This window comes from Sinohyriopsis cumingii, chromosome 4 (assembly GCF_028554795.1).
Source record: "Sinohyriopsis cumingii isolate HCF-2022 chromosome 4, ASM2855479v2, whole genome shotgun sequence".
NCBI lineage: Eukaryota > Metazoa > Mollusca > Bivalvia > Unionida > Unionidae > Sinohyriopsis > Sinohyriopsis cumingii.
The window spans coordinates 34710898-34738093 of NC_142964.1; the positions used below are offsets into that span (position 1 = coordinate 34710898).

General features: G+C 35.5%; 1 protein-coding gene across 1 annotated transcript in view; it reads left to right on the plus strand.

Annotated features, from left to right (window-relative positions):
• LOC149800918 (aldehyde dehydrogenase, mitochondrial-like) overlaps positions 1–27196 on the plus strand; it is a 69592-nt gene that overhangs the window by 17784 nt on the left and 24612 nt on the right. Inside the window, exons 3-8 of the mRNA XM_089954981.1 lie at positions 8692–8832; positions 10841–10920; positions 12136–12185; positions 14213–14274; positions 20259–20387; positions 25333–25446. Coding sequence (XP_089811107.1) covers positions 8692–8832; positions 10841–10920; positions 12136–12185; positions 14213–14274; positions 20259–20387; positions 25333–25446 — 576 coding nt within the window. The remainder of the gene's footprint in view (positions 1–8691; positions 8833–10840; positions 10921–12135; positions 12186–14212; positions 14275–20258; positions 20388–25332; positions 25447–27196) is intronic.

Consider the following 27196-nt stretch of genomic DNA (forward strand, 5'->3'; position numbering starts at 1 on the left):
ACTATCATTGTTCACACTGTTCTGTGCAAAATTTAGGTCATAAAGGTTTAAAACATTAAATCAGAGGTGTGTGTGTTTTGATCACTTAGCTTTTGTTTAATTCTATTGTAGTGACAGAGCTCTTCATGAAATAACAAAAGTCTTTTCCATCTCCCCCACCCCATGACATGCATATCATATATTGTAAGGATTTTATACATGTTACCTTTAATTTTTACTTTATATCCCTTTTTTTAAAGAATTTTAACATTTATAAATGCATCTTTATTCATGTATTTCATGTTTATATTTAGTTGGAAGACATTTATCTTGTCAGGTTTTTGTGGAATTCATCGTTTTTACATTTTTCAAACTATAGCTTTTGTTGCAATCCTATATTGCCACTGTTGTTCAGCAGTGCTGTAATATACTACATGCATATCTCACACACACATACCTCCCGACTACAGTTATTACAGCTGAAAGAAATGACCCTTGTTCCCCTACTGTATGCCCCAGGTTGAATAACCAGTAGATTGTATGAATCTGCTTTATCATTGTTTCAGTACTTACATAGTCTTGCCGAATTCTTTAATTCTCTTTGTCGTTGAACTGTTACTTAACATATGCAAAAGATAAAATGTATCTTATTCATAGTATAAAGGAAGAAAGACAGAAAATACTATACTTTTATTGATTACACTAGTCACAGTGGGTTCAACCTTATCCACTTTAATCTTTTCTACCAAGATGCGACTCAGACTTTGTCCATCCATCAACCAGGGGCCAGGGGTGGCTGAGTTGTCTCCTTTTCAGCTCACAGATCTCACATCTGTCCACATGAGCTTGAGTCTTGGCTTGACCACTGAAGGTGTGTGAGAAGGCTTGCTCTTAGCTTCCCATAAGTAAGTTGTTTTTCCAGGGTTCGTCCTCCACCAAAATGCTGCCATTTATTGCCTATAATGTGTAGAAAATGGCACTAAACTCCACAAAACCAACCACACTACTCATCCATCAAGGGTGAAAGAATGCCCTTCATGGAGCTGGGTGAACTGGGTGCTATCAATTTTCAATCCACATGTCTACCAACATTCTTCAAGGAATAAGTAAATAAGTAGTGTCCTTGATGGACTTCAAGAAATAGGTATTGTCCTTGATGGACTTCACAAAATAAGTAGTGTTCATGATGGACTTAAGGAGTAGTTAGTGTCCTTGATGGACTCAAGAAATAGTTAGTGTCCTTGATGGACTTCAAGGAATAGGTTATGTTCTTGATTAACTTCAAGGATTAGGTATTGTCCTTGACAGACTTCACTGAGTAGGTAGTGTCCTTGATGGACTTCAAGAAATAGGTATTGTCCTTGACAGACTTCATTGAGTAGGTAGGGTCCTTGATGTACTTCAAGGAATAGGTATTGTCCTTGACAGACTTCAGTGAGTAGGTAGGGTCCTTGATGGACTTCAAGAAATAGGTTGTGTCTTTGATGGAGTTGAAGAACTAGGTATTGTCCTTGTCTGACTTCACTTTACAAGTGGACATAGCTGGCTGTTGATCAGCACCTGACTCTAAATGAAATTTATGCCATGCTTGTACATATTGGTAGACTGAAGTAAACATATCTCTCAATTTAAAAAAATAGTTGATATGCTCCATAATCTGTACATGTAAGTGTATTCCAATGAACTTGTGGATGTGTTCATTCTTGTAATATTAATTTGTGTTACAATGCGTATGTTCTCTATGAATGTACTATCCAGTCACAATAGGACAAATTATCATGCCAGCAGAATATTTTCTCATATGGTTGTTTTATGTTTACTGGCCCTGTTGGGTATCGGCTAGGAGTTTCCCTGCCTATTCTATCAATGGTGTAGCTAGTAAATTGTAGGCTTAGAGTGTAAACACGTCATATTTATATCAGCCATCTCTCCACTGTCAGCACAATGTTTTTCACAGGATACATATCATATATGATGAATAGTCCACTTTTGATACATTTTCTTTATTACAACATTTCCAACAATTAACACATTCAAACTATGATGTGCTGACCGTTTAATTGTTTGGTGGGTGGTTGATTTCCTTTGGTGCTGAGATAGTTTTTTTCCTCATGATAATGTTCTTTTTCAAACAATAGAATGGATATACCGGTATAAGCTGTTATTTTGTCATAAATCAGTAAGATTATCTGTCCTCCTGCTCTGACCTTGAAAGAGTTCAATTTCTAGCATGCACCAGTGTAACTTACACCAGTTATGCCCCTGGTTATCTGTCCTCCTGCTCTGACCTTGAAAGAGTTCGATTTCTAGCATGCACCAGTGTAACTTATGCCCCTGGTTATCTGTCCCCATGCTTTTACCTTCAAGAGCTTGATTTTTCAGCAAATTGTTGTTATTAGGGCCCTTTGCAATGTACACATCAGAAATAGTTCTAGTTATGAACTGGGTCAATCTTTGTCATTCGCGGGAGTGCATTTAATTTTTTTTGTTGCTATAAAAGACATTTAAATTTGATAACAATATACTGTCAGTTGATTCTATTTTTGTTACCTTGAGGATGATATGTAATTTTTAAATATGAAGAAAATGCCTGTAAGCTTGCTTACAAAGCATAATAAAATTTAACATGATACATGTACTGTTCTGTTTATATATAGGGTATTGTATTGTAAAACAGCAATCTGTTCCAGATAAACAGACCATTAGATCAGTAATTTTGTTATGAATTGGGGTATAGGTATACCATGAATGATAATTATGTAAAGCGGTAGAGCGGTACAATACGATATCAAGTTTCCTTATGATCTACACAAAAATAGTATTAATCCAGTTCTTATTGCTGGTTGTAACGGGGGGAGAATTGTCCCTCCAAATTTGGTTTTCGTTATGTAGTGGTTGACCGCCCTCGATGTTATTGCCCGGTTCAAGTAAATATAAATATAAGTGGTGAAACTTATAGGTGAAATAGATAGAGATCTGAGCAGGTATATAGAACAAACCAACACGAGCCCCCGTACATGTAAACAAACAATTTAATCAATTACATAAAAACACTGTGAAAATTCATTACATCAGGAATGTACTCTGCTTTTAGAAATTTAACTTTCACCGAAATACAAAGAAAATGCAAATAGATTTAAATAAAATAGTCAATCTGTTTACTGATAGATTTAGTTCATCATAGGATCGAGTGAACAATCGAAGTCAATGTCTTGTACGATTGCATAACCTGCTCGTCCTCAGTTTGTCTTGCTTCCTCTGTAGCTGTTCAGACCCTTGGATCTCAGGATGATACTTTCCACCATCTGTCTCAGGATACTCTCAGAATACGTTTCAGAAATTAATACGTTGCAGGATTGCGTCACAGGATTATACGTCTCACTGCACATCTCTATACTTCTCAGTATACGTCTCAGAATAACATCACAAGTCCCAGAATAACACGTCTCATATGTCTCAGGATAACACATCTCATATGTCTCAGGATAACACGTCTCATACGTCTCAGGATAATACGTCTCATACGTCTCAGGATAAAATGTCTCATGCGTCTCAGGAGCTATTTTCTCTTTTTAATTAAATATAGAGACAACCTAAATTTCCTGTTATTTCTGAAACAGTTAATTCTTCATTATTCTCCCTCATTATCAGATTTCACTATCAGTGCTAAACAGATGCTAAGGCTATCAATCGACTCCACATGTTCTATAATGACCCTAATTAGTCAAATGGCTAATTTGTTACGCCTTGACCTTACACATTAACACATATGCAGGGCCTGGGGTTCTGAGCCAGCCTCAATTTACACAGTGAATAAATAGGATACATCACATCAATCAATTACTAGATCATTTCAGTCAATACACCCTTATTCTTAATCATACGTGAAATCTTCTAAATTCGGCGAATTCACACGGATTCTCATAATCCTATTAACTAATGTAATATATTAAATTCTTAGAACATAATTCGAACAATTCGTCAAATTTATCTAAAGAAGATTAATGTACAACTTCCTATGCATAAACTCAACACAGTTATACGTCATAAAACAAATTATTACACGAATGTAGAAAAAAGATTCATGCAACTACAAGTAAATAACCTCAGCAAAGCATTATATATGGCATCAACAATTTACAGTGAATTGTCACACTACCTTTGCTTTCAATGTTCCTCCCTCTAATCGGTAAATTAGTTCATCGGTTCCTTTCGACAATAGTCCCCTTTGGACAACAGTTCTTTTACGGGGAATTTCTTGCAAATCCCCCGGAGCCTACTCTGGTTTTCCCACGTAGAAAAGCTTAGACTGATTAGAATTTCGATGTGGCGGTTTTAAAAACCTAGAGAATTTTGTGTGGGGAAACACGCCTCTTATTCAACGTAACCAATCAGAATCGAATATATCTGCCACCTTTTTCCAGAGGCGCCAAAGTCAGGGTCAGCTTGACCTGGTAGTTTGAGTAACAGAGTTTCTGCGATCTCTCAATTGTGACAACTTTACCATGAAAATGAAGTTTTCTTTGTCCCTAATAGTCCGCCTGGCTGCTGTATAAACAAATGTTTAATTAGGAACAAAATTCTCCCTCTAAAGGACATCACCGTACACAGTAGTATGGCGATATGATATGCGCTTGTCTCCATAAATCTAATTAATGGTTCTCTGGTCTCAACTAATGTATTCTTGTTTGATTGACATAAAATTAGCCACTTCACACTTGTCATCTAATGGTTTTGTTAAAATTTGGCCAACATTTGGTCAGTTAATGATCATTTAGGAATAATATTTTCTGATCCTCTTATCCTAGAGTGAAATAAAAAAGTCGCTTTTCAAATTGAAAAGTGAAAGAATCGTCCGGGTTTTTGCCATTTAGGTCCACTGTTTATTCTCTTATCATTTAGAATTTAAATATCATGGTAGAAATAGAAGATATCAAATATCATGGTACTGTAGAAATAGAAGATATCAGTTTTATTTTAGTCATGTTTATGAGTGCTATTCAAACATTTAGTTATTGCAAGTGTTCTGGAATATTTAACTGCTCACATTTGTTTAAACGTACATGTGTTGATTACCACCTAGGTCAAATAGGTCCATATAGGCATTGTTCAGATTGTCCTCTTAAAACTTGTGGTCAGATTTGAAAGGGGAGGGTGTGTATTTGATAATATAACATAAGAAGCCAATGCATGTTTTTATAATGGATATTTGATCTGAGTGTGCTTTTAGGGGCTTCATAGTCCCTGCTGGTTTTGTCTATGGATTAAAGGAACACATCACTTCAACAGCATGTAGTAATATGTGCCAAAGCTTAGACTTCTTAGGGTAAATTAGGATGCCATACTTTCTCTTCTTTTCTGTTCATGCCTTCCCTGCTTTCAGTAGGGCATCTTGATTTGATCCTCTCCATCCATCCATCCGTCAGTCCATCCTGTGAGGCTTGTTAGTACTGTTGTCCAAAAACTACATAACTTAGACTTGTATGCATGCATATATATATATGACATAATTACATTTTCATGACATTACAGTAGTTTTTAAAATTGAATTTGAACTTTTGAAGTTTGGTTTTTGCCAGTGAAAAACTTATTAACATCATGACACAAAAACTACTTGACAGAGAAATGAAATTTGGTAGGCATGTTGTTACTAAGGTATAGATAGCATAAACTGAGTTACATGGTTCTAACTTTGTTTTTCAGTAACACAAATGACAGCATCACCAGTCATTTAATAAATGATGATGACACAAGTAGGAGTAAATATCTATTATATTTACAAGTGTTTAGTCGCCATAATCAAGATAGAGCATGAAGTAGCGAGTATCATAAAACTGATCTGGAGCTAGATTACCATGATTGCAAGGGACCCTGAGTGGCCAAGTGGTCTAAAGCGCTCTCCATTACGGATCACTGCCATCTCACCTCTGTCTGCATGGGTTCAAGTCTTGGATTCGGCTTCTTGTGGGTCGGTGGTTCTTTCTGGGGTTTTCCCAGGTTCTTCCTCCACCATTAATACTGGCCACCATGTATAGCCTATTGTGTACTGAAAAATGGTGTTTAACCCTACAACAACTACAACCATGATCACAAGTCAGGGACATTTGAACTACCACATAATTGTATAGATAGCTGCTACATGGAAAACATTTTGTAAGCTGGGGATTAAGGTGTGCTTTTCATCTTTATATCATCTATTAATACATCTGTTAATGTATTTTCTGGTGGTTAAAGATGCAAAAAAAATCACTGAGACAGGCTAACACACAATCTTACATTGGCTCTGATATCAAGCCAGATGTATCTGTTACATTGTAAATGTTAAGGGAAGGTAATAATTTCATATTTAAGCATTCTTTTTTGTTCAGAATTGTGGTTCCAAAATGTCTGGCTCTTGATTGTCTGACTTGAGACTAGTTTGCCCTAAACTGATTAAAATATTTTAGGCACTAAAGCAATTTTTTTGGTGGTGTTTTTATTTTGAAAATATTATAAAGTTTTTGGAACTTGACTTCTTGTGTTGCAGTGGGGGAATGTTTTCTTCAAACACAAAATTATTCTACCTTTTTTTGGTTTTTCTGCTTTAATGGATTAAATGCTTTGTAGCATAAAATGAAAACAGAGCTCTCTACTTGTGGTATATTCATAAAATTTCTGGAGAGAGACAGTATGGCCCGATAACATTGTTCTTGAGAATCGAAAAGCATGCTGCATTGTTGGTGAGAGCACCTTAACGTACTGTCTCTGTACCTTGGGATCCTTATTCTGACCTTCAATGGACCCAGTTGATTTTATCCCCCAAAAGTCTAGCAGACTGTCTTGGAGGAATCATCACAGGTATATTTACATTCAACCATGTAGTTGAAGATGTTGGAAGAAATGAGAAATGAAACAATGGGATCTAACTGGAGAATGCCTATACCATTGTAATAAGGTATTGTGCAAAATGTGTACTGTATTGTTTGCATGGTGTGACTACAGGCAGATATAGTGGCACAGATAACACGGTACCAGAACAGAACATAAAGAATAGTGAAAAGTCCAGGACCAAGAAGTAAAAAAATTAATTCTCAGTCCCTATTTTTGTGGATGCAGGTCAGTCTTGGTATTTTAACATCCCTTGGGATGTAAGGCACTTTCTGATTGGTTGAACATGAAAAGTTGTGGCAAGAAAATCAATAATAAACTGTTTTAAATCTTTGGTTTTATTGACATGGGATTTTCAACCAAAGACTTCTTTGGAAGTCTAGTTGGTCCCAAATGAAACTTATGCTGACCTGACATTCAATATCCTCTCCATTTTGAAAATATTGTTATTATTACTCCGTAATAGAAAGTTGTATTGAAGTCAAGTTTTCACTAGAAGACTTCTAATGGTACATGGTCATCAATGAAATTGATGCCAATCTAACGTCCAATTTGGATGCTATGGCGATCATCTTGAAAATCTTATTGCTACTGGATGGAGGGTCATACTGACATGAGGATTTCACCAAAAGCCTTCTTGTGATATCTAGTTTGTCCTAAATGTAAATGGTGCCAGTCTTGTAACCTAGTGGCCACCCTAATAGCTACTTCTCCTGAATGGATAGTCACATCTATGTTTTTTTAATAGTTGATCCAAACGGAAATAATACTAATCTTACATCCCACATGGCGACCTTGAAAATCTTATTATAATTCAAGCATATCAGAGATGGTTTCAATAGTGAGCAGAAATTATTAAGTCCTGTCTTCAATTCCAGGAAATGTATTCCAGCCAATACAGTCAGTCCCTTCCGGGGACTCTGTCAAATAGGTGGAGGATATTCCATCTTAATTTTCACTTTTAGAATAGACCCTGTTGTGAACTACAGTGCCCCAGTACTTTTATTAGCTATGCCTGATGTGCTGTATTTATATTGTACTTGCAGTCTTCGTAAAATTTATTTTCCTGCAAATCGGGCAAAATCATTTACTATACAAGTAAGCTTCTGTCTATATGCATCCCTCAGAATGTATGAATACAAATATTTTGAGTTAGAAATTGCCTGATCATGGAAGGTTGTCAAATAAAACTTGTAGTCATTGTCTGTTATGATATTTCTAACATTAAGATAATGTGTGGATTTCCTGGCATGAATTTGTTATGTTGGATCAGTCATGACAATCACAGTCATTGTAGAGTTGGAGTCAAGTTCAGAGGTTTTGAATAGGGATCAGTTGATAATTCTTGGCATATGATATAGTATGTTCCTTGCCCAACCAAATTTTTAGTTTCAGGTTTCAAATTTAGAAGTCCATTTCTGGATATTTTAATTTTAAAAGGTGGCTGAGTTCACTCAATTTAAAAGTTTTTCTGGGTTCTTTTCACTGAAAAGTTCTAAGTTTGACTGTAAAATTAGAAAATTGGGTTGAATAAGTATAATGTTGTGTCCTGTACTTACTGTGAATTCTATTAAGAATATGCAGGGTAGAATTATAATTTTGTAAATTTGCAAGACCTGAATAGGATTTGGCTTGTCAGATTGTAATAAAAGTTATTAGACTGCCACTGAAAATGCTTAGTGTTGGACTGTTTATCTCAAGCTTGATTTCTTTTGTTGCATGTTTAGGAACTACAGCTTTAAAATGAAATAAATTCTTGGGTATTTTAAATAGTTTAAATGAAGTAATTAAAATAAAGTTTAATTTCACATTAAACATTTTTTTTAAATCTCGTTTTTTTTTCAGGCTGATGTGGATCGTGCAGTGGCTGCAGCCAGACAGGCATTCAGGCTTGGGTCACCATGGAGACGGATGGATGCTGCAACCAGAGGTGTGCTTCTCAACAGGTTGGCCGACCTTATTGAGCGTGACAGAGTGTATCTAGCAGTAAGTTGTGAAAATTTCATTAACTATTTCAAAACCCCAGATTACAAGGATTTGTACAAATACTGTAAATATTATTATTATGTTAAAGCTTCCATAAATTTGCATATTTGTGATGTAAATTTTAAAAAATTTATGATTGACTAATAATCTACAGATTACAGTAAAATAATAGCTAGCATCATGGGGGATACGGATTGTGTTCCTGTAATTTGTGGTCCAGATAATTGATAAATTGTTGTAAAATAAATTGTATATCCAAGGGACATATATTAAAAAGTCTTGCAAGATGCCATTTACTTAATGTACTTTTCTTTTATTGACTACCATATTTATTACTAAATCTACTTGTGTAAGTTGGGCCCAACTGCTAACTGCAGAGACCTAGATCTGCCTTTGTTTGTCAAGGTCTATGCTGTTTGCTGTTTGGCCCGGTTTGTTGGGAGTAAATATAGTAAATTAGAATATTTTTGCAAATTCATTTTCCTTTTTAAATTTGCAAAAGACATTTTTTTATTTTGTTACTGTAATTTTGATACAGAATAAATCAGAATTAATTTCTTTGGCTGACAACTTTTTCTGAATGTCTAGTCATGATTTTGTGGATTAAAATTTTTCAACAGACTTTTGTACAGTGCCAAGCAATTACCTAATTTTAAGTCATCCAAACTTACAACATTTTATTGACTGAATAAATTAATCATTGCAGCCCATGATCATCTGAAGTAATTCCATCTAGTACATCTAGATAAATGATGAGCTATCTAAACTTTCTAATAAAAACAATAAGCACTGGTTTTCTTTTTTGATTATAAGTTTTAGTAAATTGAAGTTTAATGGACCAACTAGTTTATTATTTACAGTCTCTTGTTTGAATCCAAAGTACATACTGTATAAATTGACTTTTTATATGCGTCTTAAGTTGTTAATTTTTTTTATGTTATAGCATGTCTCTTTATCGATCCACTAGCATTTGCTTGTCAGGACCCTAACTTTTTATTGGTAGGAAAGATTTTCATCAGATTTTTACCAAGCGTATATTATGACCAGTGTAGTGTGGCAAACTCCCTAGCAAGTCCCCCAGTCGAGAACATGGCGGAGGAACATGTATATATGCAAGGTGTACTCGTGTCTAGAATACAAGTGTTGAACCAATGAAGACATTTTAATTAAACTTCATCCAAGACTGTGCTGTAAGGTCAATCTCATGGCAAGGGAAAATGTAAGATATTTTAATGTAACTTTAACAAGTTATGTCATGACTTGACAGTGTGCCAGATACTATAGCAGTGTAACCTTTCTCAAGGTCAAGGTCATTTCAAAATGTAAATAATTGAATAACATCCATGTATGACAGGGCTTGAAAATCCCACTCGCCCACTTATATTTACAAGTTGTGACTGAGAAAGGGCAGGATATTTATTCAGATGGATAAGTGGCCACCATTTAGGAAGATTCAGTATTATGTACAGTGTTGAACGTGGTGTACATGACATGTAAATGTTCCAAGTCGTTTGTCTTGCAGGACAAGTAGCCAACTGAAAATTGTTTGAGCCTTGTGTAGAGGTATTAACATTTGAACATGTGACTTATTTTAATGAAACTTTAGCTTTTAACATATCTTGACTTGAGAGCATCTCATGCATTCAGTCTTATCACCTGCCTCAAGGTCAAGTACACCGCAAGAGATAATGAAAATATGTGGCCTATTTCCTTATCCAGGTAGTCAGTATCCCTATCACAGAGATCAAGGTCACTAGTAGAAAACAGGTTATGGATTGACGTATTAGAACTAAACCATCAAATTATAGAATAGAATGCAAAGTCTTCATTTAGTAAATTTATTTTTAAAAATGTCTAATTTGTCTTACGTTATTATATAAAGTAACACTGACTTTTTTATCTGATTTCCAAAGAAGTACTTCTTACTTTGTAATAGTTTTAAAAAATATTAATTTAGTTGAAAGATTTATTATATAAAGAAGCAGTGCATCTTTTATGTGTTTTACAGTCCCTGGAGACACTTGATAATGGGAAACCATACACTGCTTCTTTAAATGCTGACCTGGAACTCACCATTCGATGCTACAGGTAGAAATCTTGTGTATTTGTATGGATGGCTGCCTGGGAAAAATAACTTAAATGAAAAGTAAAGACATTCAGCAGGATAGGATGCCAGAGAGAAATAAGACATAGTTGTAAATTTCAAAACATGTCAACAGCAGATAAATGAATTTGTAGTATATTCCTAAAGACAAGAATTTAAGAGTGAGAGTGAACACATTGTTCTGCAAAATTTTTATTGAAAGATCTCTCCAGAAATTAAATGTCATGCAGAGTAACAACTGTAATTGCACAGAGAAATGCCTCATTGAAATGAACCGGTCTGTTGCAAGCTAATATACATTGTTGCAGCATTGCTGTATGTGTACCTGTCACCTGTCACCTGTACCTGGTGTATTTGATGTTAAAAATAGATGGAGAAGTTGTATACAACATTTTTTTTCTAAGACTCGTAACACCTTGGTGGTGGTGGTGGTGGCAGCAACATAATGATGATGAGGAAGTCATTGATTATTATTATTATTATTATTATTATTATTATTATTATTATTTAAAGTTGGTTTCGTGAATGAAAGGGCATAGTCAGATGTAATCAAGCACTCATGGGAGTGAGCATTGTTCAGGTTTGCCACTTACAATAGGATCCTTGGTGATGTGGTGATGAGCATGCCAGACTTGTGGCTAAAGGGTGTGTTTTCAAATCCTACCATCAGCTAAACCAGAGTCAGCATCCTTGGGCACTTTATTCCATTTGCCACAGCACTATGTATCCTGCTTGTGTAGCTTTGCCATCAAACACCAAAACCAAACATTTTTTGCATCAAAAGCATACTACACCAGTGTCCCATCTTCACGTCTTGTTAACATGCTCTTTGTATACATCCCAAGTACTCTAGCAGTGAATATCATCATTGTTGTAATTGTTACTTTTCATTCCTCGTGACACAATTTACAAATAAATATTTTGGTTTGTAAAAGCAAATGAATCTCATTCATAATGTGCTGTCCTGATGATAGTTCAGGTTTTCATTTATAAATATTCATTTGGTATGTATAATAATAATAATGGAATTATTGCCAGAGATCTATTTTATTCTTAATGTTTTGTTGTTTTCTTCATTCTTTTTTTGGTACTGGTTTGTTTGCTGTTAAAGTAGAAATTGAATTTAAGAGTTTTAATATTTTTTTTAATACTTCAACTTTATATGTAAATTATTCAATTATGTAACTTTCAATCATCAGGTACTTTGCAGGATGGGCAGACAAAAATCAGGGGAAAACTATTCCAATTCGTAAGTACAATAAATATTTTCCAATTATGAGTCGGATCATATTTATTATTCCAGTTTCCTATGAGATTATTGACAGGTACAAGTTTTCATTAACAAATATTACATATTACTATTTTTGTGTCAACCACACCTTCATTGAAATAAGGTTTGAATTAAATTTGTGACCTTTTATTGTTATTTATTATTAATATTATTGTTATTTATTATTATTATTATTATTATTATTATTATTATTACAGTACTTGACCAATCCCACCTTCCCCCACAGGCCCCAGAATTTAAAATAGGCCTCTTAAATGTCATAATAGGTGACTGATGGAGGCAGAAGTCATGATAGATCATGTGTTAGTGTGCCAGACTCGTGACCGAAAGGGTGCAGTTTCAAATCCTACCATACATTAAGCCTAGGTCAGCTACCATTGTGTGCCCTTTGGCTCTTTACGCATTTGCCTCAGCACTAAATAACTGTACTGTAAAACAACAAACCAAACTATTTGTTTGTTTCGCTTAAGACATCTTGGATAGCCTCATTTGTGACGGTTACTCTGACAACAATATCTGTCAATGTATTCCATGACATCACATATTTTTGATTTACTATCATGTGTGGTTGTTTGTAAATATGTAAGCATGACTTGATGGTTGTAGCACTCAGTGTTTTCCAGCAATTTAATGAACAAAACATACCTTGATTATGTCATTTGATAAATATTATCTAACCATGATATCCTGAGTATTGTACATCAATAATGAAACTGATTGTATATACTTTAAATTGATGGGTATTAGATGTCATTGATTTGAAAAATAAATATTTGTGGACAAATTTTTGGATTTGTCATTCTAAATATTTTTAAAAACAAATTGAGCAACAGTTTGTATCTTTGTATAAAAGCTTCTACTGTCATTTTCTTTTGTGCTTTTTCAAGCAGACAGGTGTAATCCCTACTGCTCTAATGAGGTTAATTGGGCAAGTTATTCATTTCTTGCATCTATCATAAATGTAGAAATCTTTATTAAAGAAGATGCTGACATCCTTCTGCATGTATGTAGCTTAATTCCATTGTTGTGATTAGGTTTTTCAGCCTTCTTAAAGACTGCTGTCAAAATATAAAGCTCTCAGCAATTACGGATCAGTGAATATAACATCAGTGACATCAAGATGGGCTTCTTTGAAACAGAGTTTCTTTCCTTCAGTGTAGAAACAGTTCTGTTGAGGAAGAATTTCACACTCACAACTCTGATAGTATTGCTGGGACAGTTTTTAATGAAAGGTGTGATGTCAAATCTACTTTGTAGAGCTGCCTGATTATTTGATTCCTATTTTTTTTGACCAAATTTGTACTTGAAAACGGCACCCACTGGGATCGACATTTTATCTTCTTAAACTTTTTTACTTTCACATTTCTCAGATAATTGCAAATTTAATTGGAGTGCATTAAGTCTTAATTATTTCAAATGAAAATATTAGCTTGTGAAGGGAAATGGACACAAAAAGTGAGAAATAGCATCAGATAGAGCAGTAGTTCTTGACTTTCTTGTTGCAACCCCAGACTGGGTTGCCATGCTATTTTGACTGGGTTGCTGAGATCAGCCTTAATAATTTGAAATTTTCTACCCAAGTGGTTGCTCAGCATTTGATGGGTGGCAAGGTTAACACTACAAACCTGATCAGGGTTGCTGCCCAGAAAGGTTAAAGAACCACTGAGATAGTCATTACATTAGTGCAGAGTTTTTAAGTTGGTGAATTTTCCATGCAAATTAAATATTAATAAGTTTCCATTGCTTCTTATCTTTCAAATTATCGTTATATATTTACTTTTTGTGTTAAATAAGTGATCTCATATGGTGTACAATGAGGAGTGGGTGGGATAGGCACACTGAATATTAGCCTGGTTCATATTATGCACTGACTTAAAATTCATTGTGTAGCTTGACCATGAAAAGTAGGAAAATTGGTACCCCAGGAATTTAAGTAATTCCCATTAAAAGAAATGATTTCTTATGAAGATTCTATTTTTGTTCAGATGGAGATTTCTTCTGCTACACTCGCCATGAACCAGTTGGAGTCTGTGGACAGATAATCCCAGTAAGTCTTTTTTTTTTTTCTGTTTTGTTTTTAGCTATACTGGTCAGAAACAAGAGTTTATGGGATGGTCTGATGGCCATCATCCATCTGTATGTTAGTACAAGTTTGTTGTTGCTACTCCCAGAGTACTTGAAGGATTGCCATGAATATGCAGTACGCACATTCATTTCGGGGTCTAGTTGGTCCTGAAAGAAAATGGTGCCAATAAGATGTCTGATATGGCCACCACAGTCGCCAGCTTTAAAATAAATTATTGCTGCTTTTCCTGATTGGATAGACCTGTCAACATGGGTTTGCACTAAAAGGGCTTGTCATGATGTCTGGTTGGTCCTAATTGAAAAGGAGGCCCCTTGTTGTCGAGTGCTCTAAAGCACTCATTTTTACAGATTACTGCCATCTTATCTGTCTGTGAGGGTTTGAGTCACAGGCTTGGCTAATGTGAGTATGTGAGAAAGTTTGCAAGTAGCTTCCCATAGGTTGATGGTTCCTCCTGGGACTGTGTTTTTCTTCCACCAGTCATAGACCTACCAACCTTTATGATTTTGCTGCAAGTCTTATGAAAATGATCCGTAAAATATGAACTTGAGGAATAAAGGCAAAAACTACAGAAAAATGATTGTTGACAAAAATCCAGATAATTGTTTCATCCATGTTTGATTTGGCTCAGGTTTCGTATTAGAATTAGTGGAATTAGTCCAGGAGCCAGACTAACTTGACAGCAGTACCTCATATGCTTTAAACTGCACATATTTTTTCATGTGAAGTGTCTGCATTATCAAACTGTTGATTATAGAATTTTTAAAAATGGCCTCCAGCAAGCGGTTCATGTTGAAAAAAAAAACAGAAATTAAACCTCTTAAAAAGTGTTAATCATCAGCACAGAAGAATAAAAAGGAATATTCAGAAAAAGCAGGAAGGGACACAATTGTATTTATTGGACATCACATGTCCATTTGAGTATGTCTCGTGGGGGGAGATGTGATTGCCTTCATCATGTGAAATGGGAAAAAACTCCAAGGTTTACATCAGGTTGAGAAATAGCAACAAGCCATTGAGCTGCATTGAGTTTGGAACTTAAGTTTATGCAACTGTACTAGTGGTGAATAAGGTCTACATGTACTTTACAAAGTTTTCAGTTGAACATAATGTTTACCATTGCTGCATGTTTTGAATACCAAACTTTTGAATATGTTTTCCAGTTTTACAGTAGCAGTTTTATGATATTTTTTTACACCTTACTGAAAACTTGTCAAACTTGTGGAAAAAATCGACTGCCTTACTGAGATGGTCTCACCAGTGTTGGCAGGTCTGCAGTCATACTGGCTGCCATATATGGCTATTATTACAACTCTGTGGTATTAAACCATGTAACAGAAGAGGGAAAACCAAGTTATTTCCCAGGGATACAAGTGCAAATTTAAAAAGAACTTACAATATTGTGAATTAAACCCAAATAGTCCTAAAAGTTCCATCACAAGTCCAAAAGTATATTCTGAATGAATTACAGTGATGTTACAAATGAATTCTTGAATGTACTATGAACCAGTAGCCTGTAATAGTGTTACGTGCTAACAGTCTTGATGTGTCACAATGATATTATCCAAAATGTCTTTAAATGAATTCACAATAATCCCCAAATAGTGACTTGGTCTAAAAACTGTTAGTGAGCACTTTGTAATTCGAATGAATAATTGAAAGAAATAAATCTTCTCAAATTAAAACTGAACACAACTAAAAAGATTGATTACAGTACCAACTAACTTTCCTTCATCTAAGGTTTTCAGCCATTTGTTACTCAGAGATAAGGACAATTTCACAAGAATGATTTTTTCAAAAGCCAGATTGATTTTCATGAAGTAGATTGTGATCGTTCGGATAGTTCACAAAAGAACTGTGTACATGCTTTTCTAGTAATTTGGAAAGGAATGGAAGAATTGATATCGAATTGTAGTTATTTACATTCTCTTTTGATCCAGCTTTATGTACTGGTGTTACTTAGGCAGTTTTCTATTATTGAGGAAATTTACTTGTTCTCAAACCGTGATTACACAGAAAGGTAATACAATCAGCAATAGTAGATGCAGCTGTGTTAAGAAGTCTTATTCCTGTCATATCAAGTCCTGTAGATTTAAAAACATAAGTGCTTGTGAGGGAATTTAAAACAAACTTGGAACTTATTTCCAGGATTTCAAATTTAATATCATTTGGAAGTTTTGTGGAACAAAACTTTTTAATTATGAATGATCAGGGTCTAACTTAACTCCTGTAATCTTGGAGGCAGTGTTTACAAAGAATTCATTGAGAATATTTGCAGTGTCAAATGGCTCATAAACATTGTTTCCATCATTAATTAGGGATGATATATGTCTTATTGTTTGTACTTTCCTGCTGCAATTTCCTTAAAGATTTTCCAGATATGTTTGGGGCTTTTTTTTAATCAAGAATATTTTGGTAGTGGTTTCTCTTTTTCATGTTTAATAATTTTGCTTGCTTTATTTCTCAAGACTTTTGTGTTTATCTTCATTATATACAGATTTCAACTGGTCTTATCTTTTCATAGAATCTCAAATTTCTTATCAACTTCAAAACACGGATCAGACCAAGTACTTAAAATATCTTCAGTATCATAAAAAATGTTGATAATATCTCGGGGGATTTGTTCTAAATCCTTTAAGAAATGTTCGTTATTGAAAGTTTTAAAAGCTCTATGTGATAGATTTATGAACATTCTTCTACATTATGTTTTCTTTTGAGAAAAATTGCATAATGATTGCTTTACCAAATTTTGGAACAAAAATTCTTGAACAGGTTTTTTAGTATTTGTGTATATATGGTCTGTTAGTGTTTTTGAATTAATATTACCCAAGTGGGTTCATTGTCTAATTGTAAAATAACAAAAGGCCAACAAAGTCCAACCAAATGTTTATTTGTTCACCTAATATGTAAAATTCTTTCTCTTCATTTATAACTTTCTTTAACTGAAATTGACCACTCCAGTGGTTAGAGTGTCTGTCTCGGATGCAGGTCATGGGTTCGAACTCCAGCCAAGTGATACCAAAGACTTATGAAAATGGTACTGCCATAGTGACTGTAAATCTTGGGACAGGGAAAAATATTTTTATTTCCCAGGATTTATGTGCACTTAAAAATTACAGCATTTTTGGTGTCCCAACACTTACAAATGTAAAATAATATCTAGACAAAATTGGCAAGAAAGCCATACTGCTCAAAGCAGTGATCAGCTCTTGTTCGTTTACTGCATCAAGAAACTGTTATAAAATGCTACGATTATATTTTTAAAAGAAAAATAAATAAAAACAATTTGTGAGGCATTTTAGAGTTTACCAGGCAACTGGTACCATAAATTAGTGTACTAGTCGTACTTACACAATGCAAATGGTATATCCTTGTTTATTCCCCAAAAATACTAGATGTAGATTTTGCTTTATTCGTCGTTTTTACCGAATTTCATTCTTCCAAATCACATTTGAAAAGGACATCAATTGCTATTTTATTTACTTTGGCCCACATGCCCAAGAGTTGCCATTTTTTCTCAGAGATGTAAGCAATCCATCAACATTATGTAAATCATATGAAATGACACCCATGTTTAATTATACAAGTCCCATAACCAGCATACAGCATATTCACTTAACTGATTATCATTGATACATTTTAGTTTTATGTTTCAGCTTACTATCACACAAATTTGCTACTTTCAACACGGTATTCATTCCACCTTTGATTTTGGACAGCTGGTTGTCTCAGCATTTCCTTTTGTTTATAACTGGCAGATTTGTCTCTTGTTTTCTGACAGGTGACCAGGGTAATTGTTTGATCCATGAAACTGGCATGTGGTTTTTGTCTGGCAGCAATGCCAGTTACTGTTACTGCACACAAATTAACTGTTGTAAAATCTAAAATGGATTGAGCAGAATGAAGTGCTCTGCATAACAGCAGTACTAAATTATTTGGCCTTCACGTTGATCTGATTAAGATTTTCCCTGCATGAGGAAATTGCACTATTTCTTTTGTCTTGAAGATGATGCCTTCTAAATTTAAGTGTAGAAACAAGATTAGTGACAAAATGGCTTTAAAGCTTTCATGAAGTGTTGCATTCAGTCAAATGGAGCTGCTTGAAATGGCCAAAGAGGTTGAATTAGAATCACCAGCAACTAGCAGGTACTTTAGTCTGTTGGAGTTATTTTGTTGTCTTGTCTAGGATGAGTCTGACATGTGTAGAATGTGTAGACTGGAATATGAATGGATGACAAGCCTGGATCTGTCTGTAATATGCACACTGGAAATGTGACCTGTATGTTGACACACATGAAATTGCACCCCTGTAAGTGGCAGAGATGGCAAGTCCTATAAGTTGATATGTATATTGATAATGTATTGTTTGTAAGTGGCATGTATGTGTGTCATTTAACCCCTAAAAATTAGTAAGAGACTGTTCACGGACTCCTTGAAGACTTTATAATTTTGGGAGGCTTCCCAAGGTCTCTCACAAACATGAGATAATATATCTGGTTTTAGCTAGAGGTTCTGGATTCCTGAATTGTTAGCTGATCTACTGGACTCCCGCAGGATAATTGAAATCCTTTGAATCCAGTAATAAAAAAAAAGCTTTTCATTTTTACCTTGAAACTTGTGAACTGACAGTATTTACATGTGACTTTTGGTTTACAAGTCCAGTGTACAACCAACCAAGCTACTGCAGTTCCAGATATACAGGCCTAAGCTGTACATCATCCATCCATCAAAATTGTTCATACTCTCTAAAACAACGGCTGGACCAGTTTCAAGCAAACTTGGCAGAATACATGCTAGCATGAAGGCATTTCAGACTACATATGATGCAGATCCACTGTCAAATAGGCCTCTATTACTAAAAATGCGGAAAAATCCTTTAAATAGATATTTTTACAACTACTGAGCAGAAATTAAACCAAATTTGACTGAAAATGGCTTTCTCATAAATTGCTTGACAGAATTTAATGAAATTTGACAAAATATCCTAGCTTGGGGGCATTCAAATTTTCTAATAAATAATGATGAGCCAACATCAAATATGGCTGAAAAGCCTTTAAGTGACTTATTCACAGCAACTACTGATCAGATTTGACAAAGAATTCTGGCATCATAGGCATTCAGACTGTACAAATGATGGCAATTGGCCATCATGTATGATCACCCTGCAAGGAACTAAAATTTGCAGAACAGAAATTATTATAGCATGAAGGCCTTTAAATTTGCACACACAAGTCCAGTATGACTTCCATTACTAAAGATATAAAACTTTAATGTCTTCCTTAAACATCGGAACAAAGCTCAACCAAATTTGATAGAAAGGGCCCTGGCATAAAGACCTTTCAGATTTATTCATGTGATGCCAGTCTACTGTCAAATATAGCCATCATTTCTAGAACACACAGACTTAAACAACTCCAAAAGAACATTGAACAGAACCTGACCAAATTTCTCAAAGAGCACACTGTAATAAAGTTCTTTCAAATATTTTACAAATATCCATTCATCAGTTATGTTGGCAGGTTGAAAAGAATAGAAAAACCAGCTGTCTTCTCAAAAACTACTGAAAAGAATTTGACCAATTTGACAATGGGCATTTTAGATTAAAGGACTTTCCAAATGATGCTGATCTAGTATTAATAAGGCCAGCTATACCAAACATAATGAAAGCCTTTAAATGACATTATCAAAGTTAAATAGAATTTAACCAAATTCGATAGAAGGCATCCCGGCATAAAGGCCTTTTAAAAAGATTCTAAAAAGCCCATGGAGAAACTTCAAAACAGTTCTAACATGCAGTCAATAGAATTAGGAGAAATTTGCATCTTACAAACCCAGATTTCTTAACCAACTGCTTTTGGATTGGCTGTTTGGCAGATGTCTGCCATGTGAGTGATCCTAGATTCACATGGCGCTCTTGTTTATACTTACACATGGTGACCTTTTTTCAGTGGAACTTCCCTCTGCTGATGCAAGCCTGGAAGCTTGCCCCTGCCCTGGCCACAGGTAACACAGTGGTGATGAAACTTGCAGAGCAGACACCCCTCACTGGTCTCTTTGTTGCTGACCTTATCAAGGAGGTAAGGGAAGAATTCTGCCTTATTTCAGATGAACCATTCATTTATAACAAATATGTAAATTAGGGATACATTTGCATCTACCTGGATGTCACTATGAATTCATTGCTCAGAATATCCCATCCGGGGCCCACGGGGTGCACCGTGCTGATAGAACTTGTAGAGGTAATGCCACTTTTAAACATCTATGTTGCTTATGCTCCAGTTTCAATAATTTGCTCAAAATCTTTCCTCAGACTGATATTTTACTTTATCCTGCTTATAATATTTCTGATACTGCTGGTTTCTCCATCAAATACAATACCCAATCACATTAATAATAGGAATTACTTCTATGTCCAGAATCCAGCCCTCTCGTTGACTTGAAAAGTCTTTGTGCCTATATTTTTATCAGACAGAGGGAAGTAACACTTACAGATTACTTCCCATTGCCCCACTAGGTGGGACTGTATGCCGGATACCGTCTGTTTTAACTTGGGTGCAAACTGTGAACAGGACTCGATGAATCCATTGATTTCTGTTTTTTCTGTTAGCTATCCAACAATCTTTTCTGGTGGTACAATAAGTAAAACATTAGGCTGTGGAGTGCATCATTACTCCATTTTTGGCATTTTGGTGAAAATTTTCATTTCACAGATTATTGTTGATGTAGGATGTCTAATGGAATCATGCGTTTATAATTTGATATTCGATAACCATTATTTCACCTAGTATTTGCACCTGGTATGTTTTATTTTTTACATTTTCAAATAGTCTGCGACAACATGGCTGTTAAATATAAAAAATTGCAGGCGTTTTAAGATGGCGGTAGACAATCATGCATCTTGCCTTGTCTGCATTGAATGCTCATCATCCAAAGCTTGCAAGGTGTGCTCTTTGTGGAAAAAAGATGTATTGACAAAAAGAGCTCAAGGATAAGGGAAAAGGGTCCGATCCAAAACTAGTGAACATTTTAAGTTTACATCCTCTTTCCAATACATCTAGTTTAGTCAGTGATGCAGGAATGCCATCCCCTCCATCCATTAAATTGCCTTGTACAGAGGACATATTGCACATGGATATTCAGAGATCTAGAATTGAGGATGATCAATACAATTCATAAAGTTTTGTCAACAAGAATGATGAAATTGCATTATACAGATCCAGGCAACCCATAAGGTACAAGTCAGCTCCCTGCCTAGACATGATATAGAGACATTGGAGCTGGGTGTATGAGTGTTTTTTATTTTGCTGGCTGATTTGGACAGCATCATTCTTATTGTGATTGTTTACCACTCTGTTGCCCCTCTCAGATGGAAAAAGTAATGGGTCACTGATATTGCTTGTGCCCAGAAAAAATCCCCAAACTTTCTCAAACAACTGTGGTCACTAATCTTTCACCCATGTCCAGAGAAACTTCTACTGATCGCATGACTTTTGTCTGGCATGTTTTGCGCAGGAAAAGTTGTGGAGAGAATCTCATCAGCTCTCAGACGGCTCTCCACTGTAATTGTGTCTGAAGGAAAATGGTGTATTTTTTGTGACTGGTCTTGCAAATGATGTCACAATATTGTCAGCCTCCATTCCCCCAGCTGGCTAACTTGTTTCTTTTTCTCCTTGAAAGCATGAACCTAGCACTAATAACAGGGATATCACTTCATGATTTCTGAAACATTCAGAGGTCGTGGGCAGTTTGACAGTGCTTACCAGTTTTGATCTATCTTAACCTTGCTCACCGACCCTGTTCCTGAAGTGGAATCTATTGTTGGTCTTCACATGGCTTAACACTTCCAAGTTCGAACCTTTGTTCACTGTTCTCTTGAAGCAGCAATCGTACAAGCTTTGCATCCTGAGTGAGTGAGCTCTATGCTCTATTTATGGATCCATACTATCTACAGTTTCATTCAGATGGTTGAGTCATTTTAATGACTCAATCTGGTTTCATTGCTAAAAACAGGCTTCTGCCTACTAGCAACTGGAAAATAATTGTCTGGTCCCTCTTGTTGTTCAATCCTTCAGGAGAGGCAAGGTTACAGGACCTGGTACATGCTGTCTGGATCATAAGTTCACGAAGTCCACGTGGTTTGGGTGACTGGTTTTTCTCCCACTGAAACTAGGGAAGCATAACATAACCCTGCAAATGGCTCTAGGGAGTCATCCAGTTAGCATTTTCTGATCTCTCACAGGAACAAATAAATCAGATGAAGATTTTGGCTGATGAAATTACAAGCTATTTCTATGAGTCGTGCCTTTCAGTGCAATGGCTGAATTAAAGATATAGTGGAATCACTAGGTTGGCATGCTCATTCCACTTTTATCTCTTTATATTTGCATGACACTGTCTCTCAAAACACTGAGTTGAATCTTGCTGGTCTCTTGGTTGCTGCCCAGACAGTTGCCAGATTATGCTAGTCCACACATCTGCATTATTGTGTACAAACTCAACTTTTGCTGCATTCACCATAGAAAATCTATCTTTGTAATTATATTAAAGTGTGGGTGCCTCTGTAGGGTAGTTCCTTGCATATGTATATAAACTTATTACTTTTGTTAGGAGAGTCACATGCTTAAAAGTAGAGAGTTCTAATGATCCTCAAGGTACTTTCAGGTAGAGATTGGATGCTCAGCATTTCCTCCTCATCCATACCCATTTTCCTAACATTAATGTGATTGACTAACATATTTGACAGAAAAAGTATATTTTATAGTAAATTAGGTTTCCCAAGTATACTTGGCCAGTCACATCTTTAAATCCCTCCCAAACCCTTCCTGCAATTCGAGCATCCAGCCTGAGACATTGCTCAAGTTAAAACTGATGATATCCAGTATACCGATGTTACCGAATGAGGTAATGGAAGGTAATCTGTAAGAGTTACTTCCCTTTGTCTATTCAATCTACATACATTTATGTCCATGGGGAGGGCTTGATTCTGAAGATGGCAGTAGTCATTTCTAACATTGATATGATTAGATAAGTATTTTCGGAAAAATAAAATTTACTTTATAATTTCCATTTTTGTGATAGGTAAGTATAATACAAATCATGAAAAAATATTTAATTTTAAAATTGCACACATGGGAATCTTTTTATTCTTAAACAGATTTCAGAATTCATCCAATTTGTGGAAGTTCCAAATTTTTATTAAGAGATAGAATGAGACAAATTTCAGCAAAATGCAGGTTATTATGACAGTATTTTAATTCTTTATGCCTGCTTAATGTTCAGTAAAAAAAAATTCTAAACCAACCAGTAAGAAACATACTGAATAAAACTTGGGGAAGATGACTTACATGTTCAGTGTAATGGGGGCCATTGGTTCAGTTGGGTAAGTGAGGTAACTGCGCTCTATGTGCAATGGCCCAATTATGTAAATGAACAAATTTAATAAGCAAGGTTTTTGCATCTGCCTGGTTTGCACTTGTAGTTCATGGCGCACTCAGTTGCATTTATATCTTTGTATCTTTTTCAAATTAAATTCATATTCCAATAGGATGAAAAATAGTCTAGTTATTTCTCTTCTGAATAAATGAAATATTCAGATACAATTTGGTTTTAGCATGTACTGATTAGACTGAGATGCTTGAAATGAAGTGCTTAAAAAACAATATAAGTCAGGAAGTAAATAAATCATAATGTACAAGCAGCATCCGTACCACAATATACCTTTATGCAAGTAAAACCATACACACCTACTGTATTCGTAAATAAAACAACCACAAGCAGATCTCACTGTATACCACAATACACCTATATGAAAGTAAAACTATACACACCTACTGTATTGATAAACAAGTAAAAGCGGATCTCAATGTATATCTTAATTAACCTATAGTCTGGTAAAACCTTACACCTCAATTCTATTGATAAATGAAACTGAAGCAAGTGCAGGCAGGATCCTTTCCACGGTATGCCTATATGCTGGTAAAACCTTACACCCCAATTCTATTGATAAATGAAACTGAAGCAAGTGCAGGCAGGATCTTTACCACGGTATGCCTATATGCTGGTAAAACCTTACACCCCAATTCTATTGATAAATGAAACTGAAGCAAGTGCAGGCAGGATCCTTACCATGGTATGCCTATATGCAGGTAAAACCTTACACCCCAATTCTTTTGATAAATGAAACTGAAGCAAGTGCGGGCAGGATCCTTACCATGGTATTGCCTATATGCTGGTAAATTCTTACACCCCAATTCTATTGATAAATGAAACTGAAGCAAGTGCAGGCAGGATCCTTACCACGGTATGACTATATGCTGGTAAAACCGTACACCCCAATTCTATTGATAAATGAAACTGAAGCAAGTGCAGGCAGGATCCTTACCATGGTATGCCTATATGCTGGTAAAACCTTACACCCTAATGGTATTAATAAATGAAACTGGAGCAATTGCAGGCAGAATCCTTACCACAGTTTGCCTATATTATATGCTGGTAAAACCTTGCATCCCTATTCTATTGATAAATGAAACTGAAGCAAGTGCAGGCAGGATCCTTACCATGGTATGCCTATATGCTGGTAAAACCTTACACCCCAATTCTGTTGATAAATGAAACTGTAGCAAGTGCAGGCAGGATCCTTACCATGGTATGCCTATATGCTGGTAAAACCTTACACCCCAATTCTATTGATAAATGAAACTGAAGCAAGTGCAGGCAGGATCCTTACCACGGTATGCCATATGCTGGTAAAACCTTACACCCCAGTTCTATTGATAAATGAAACTGAAGCAAGTGCAGGCAGGATCCTTACCATGGTATGCCTATATGCTGGTAAAACAGCACACCCCATTGGTATTGATTGTAATTGATAAAGATTCAGTCATTTAGCATGATTTTGGCATCTGATGGCGACTGTTTGAAGAATAGAGGGAAGTTTAACTTGATACAGACAGTATGTAATTACTCTTTAGTTCTCTAGCATGGTTCATGTGGAGTATTTGTGCTCATCATGATTCTTTTCAGGCTGGTTTTCCACCAGGTGTAGTGAACATTATCACTGGATATGGTCCCACTGCTGGGGCAGCCATTGCTGAGCATATGGATGTGGATAAAGTGGCTTTTACAGGATCAACTGAGGTAAGTAAAGTCCACAGTCAGGCTGATGCTAATCAGAACGACTAGCCATTTTCTACCCCACCCCCCAATTATCTTCATGTGATGTGTATTACATGTATGAGGTGGTGAGATTTAATTTCTGACACAAGTTTTGTGTTCACATGCCAGATACAGTGGAAATGGCATGTTGAAAAAGATATTAGAGGGCTTGAAAATGTTTTAACTTCTATTATTTCCCCATTATACAGTCCATCCATAAACTTTTGATTCAGTTTGCAATGATATAAATATTATCATATTTATGTTGTGAATCTTCTAGGATGAGGGTTATTTTTTTTTTAAGAAGAAGGATACAAACTGCTCTTAGGAGATAGTACTTAATACCTTGCACTTAATAAATGAACTTGACATAGGTTAAAGTTTATTTGCAAAATCTATAATTAAGCTTACATTAAAAGCATTAAAAGTAAGCAGATGCAGATGTCATGTTTTTCAGTAGTTTTTCTGCATGGTAGGTAGCTGCCATGCCTTATGAGCTGCTAATCCTCTTTGCTGTATATAGTTTGAAGTAAATGTAATTATTTTTTTATGACTGGATCAGTCTTTCTTCTATTTCCATGCAGTAACATCATTAATTATTATTGGATTTCATTCATATTGGTGTGCAGCTTGATACTGATCAGATCTCACCTGAGTTAGATTCTCATTATTCTGTATCATTGTTTTGCTTGTTTATAACCCTGGATTGTCAGACCAACCAACTTTTTCAGTTCAATAATTCCTTTAATTATTACTGAATTGTAACCAATTATTCTAGGAACTTGATTTTTATCAAGCCTTGTCCGAGTTTGATTGTTGACATTCTGCTGCATCATTTGGCAGTTATGGCCCCGATTAATGATCCCACCCACTTTCAATTCATAGAACTTATTTACAATTGAATATTAACTCTCTTAGTAATGAGCTTGAAATTGATAGGAACTCACAGTATCAGAGTTCTACATTATTTATAAAAATGGTACTAACAGCTGCCTTGCTTGTCGCTCAGCATTAAGAGGTTAGTGTTGTGACTGGTCGTCCCGGTGTCAGTATAATGTGACTGAGTGGGACATCACGCTGCATGTCTGTGGCATGATGCCCTAGTGCTAGACAGCACTATAAACTGCCACCTTGCAGACATCATAGCAATATGACTGAAACATTCTTAAAGCTATGTTACAAATCTAGTCACACACACACACATCATTATTTAAGTATTTTTGGAGCCATTTCATATTTATTTCTGCAGAGTAACTCAATTAATTTCAGTTTGATTTTAACCAGATTTATTATGCAGCTTGGTATCAATGAGGCCACAACCGAATTCAGTTGTCAGCCCCTTAAATCAAATTAGGAGTTACAACCCCTGATTGTCAGATCCACCCACTTTAGTTTTAGAACACGAATGACTCCCTTATTAGATTTTAAACAAAAGTTTAGTAGCTAGTCAGATATTAATGAGATTCCTCTGAGTTTGATTGTAAGCATTACTGAGGTACATGTTCAGCATACAGCAGCTAAGTTTAGCAGAGTTATAGTTCCTGGATGTCATACTCTGCGAGTTTGCATTTTGCATAATAGCTCCCTTGGTATGCATTTTGCATAATAGCTCCCTTGGTATGCATTTTGCATAATAGCTCCCTTGGTATGCAACTAGATTTTGATGACAGTTTAGCTTAGAATGATGATTCATCATTGTCTGCATTATCATATAGCATTTTAGTTTCCACAA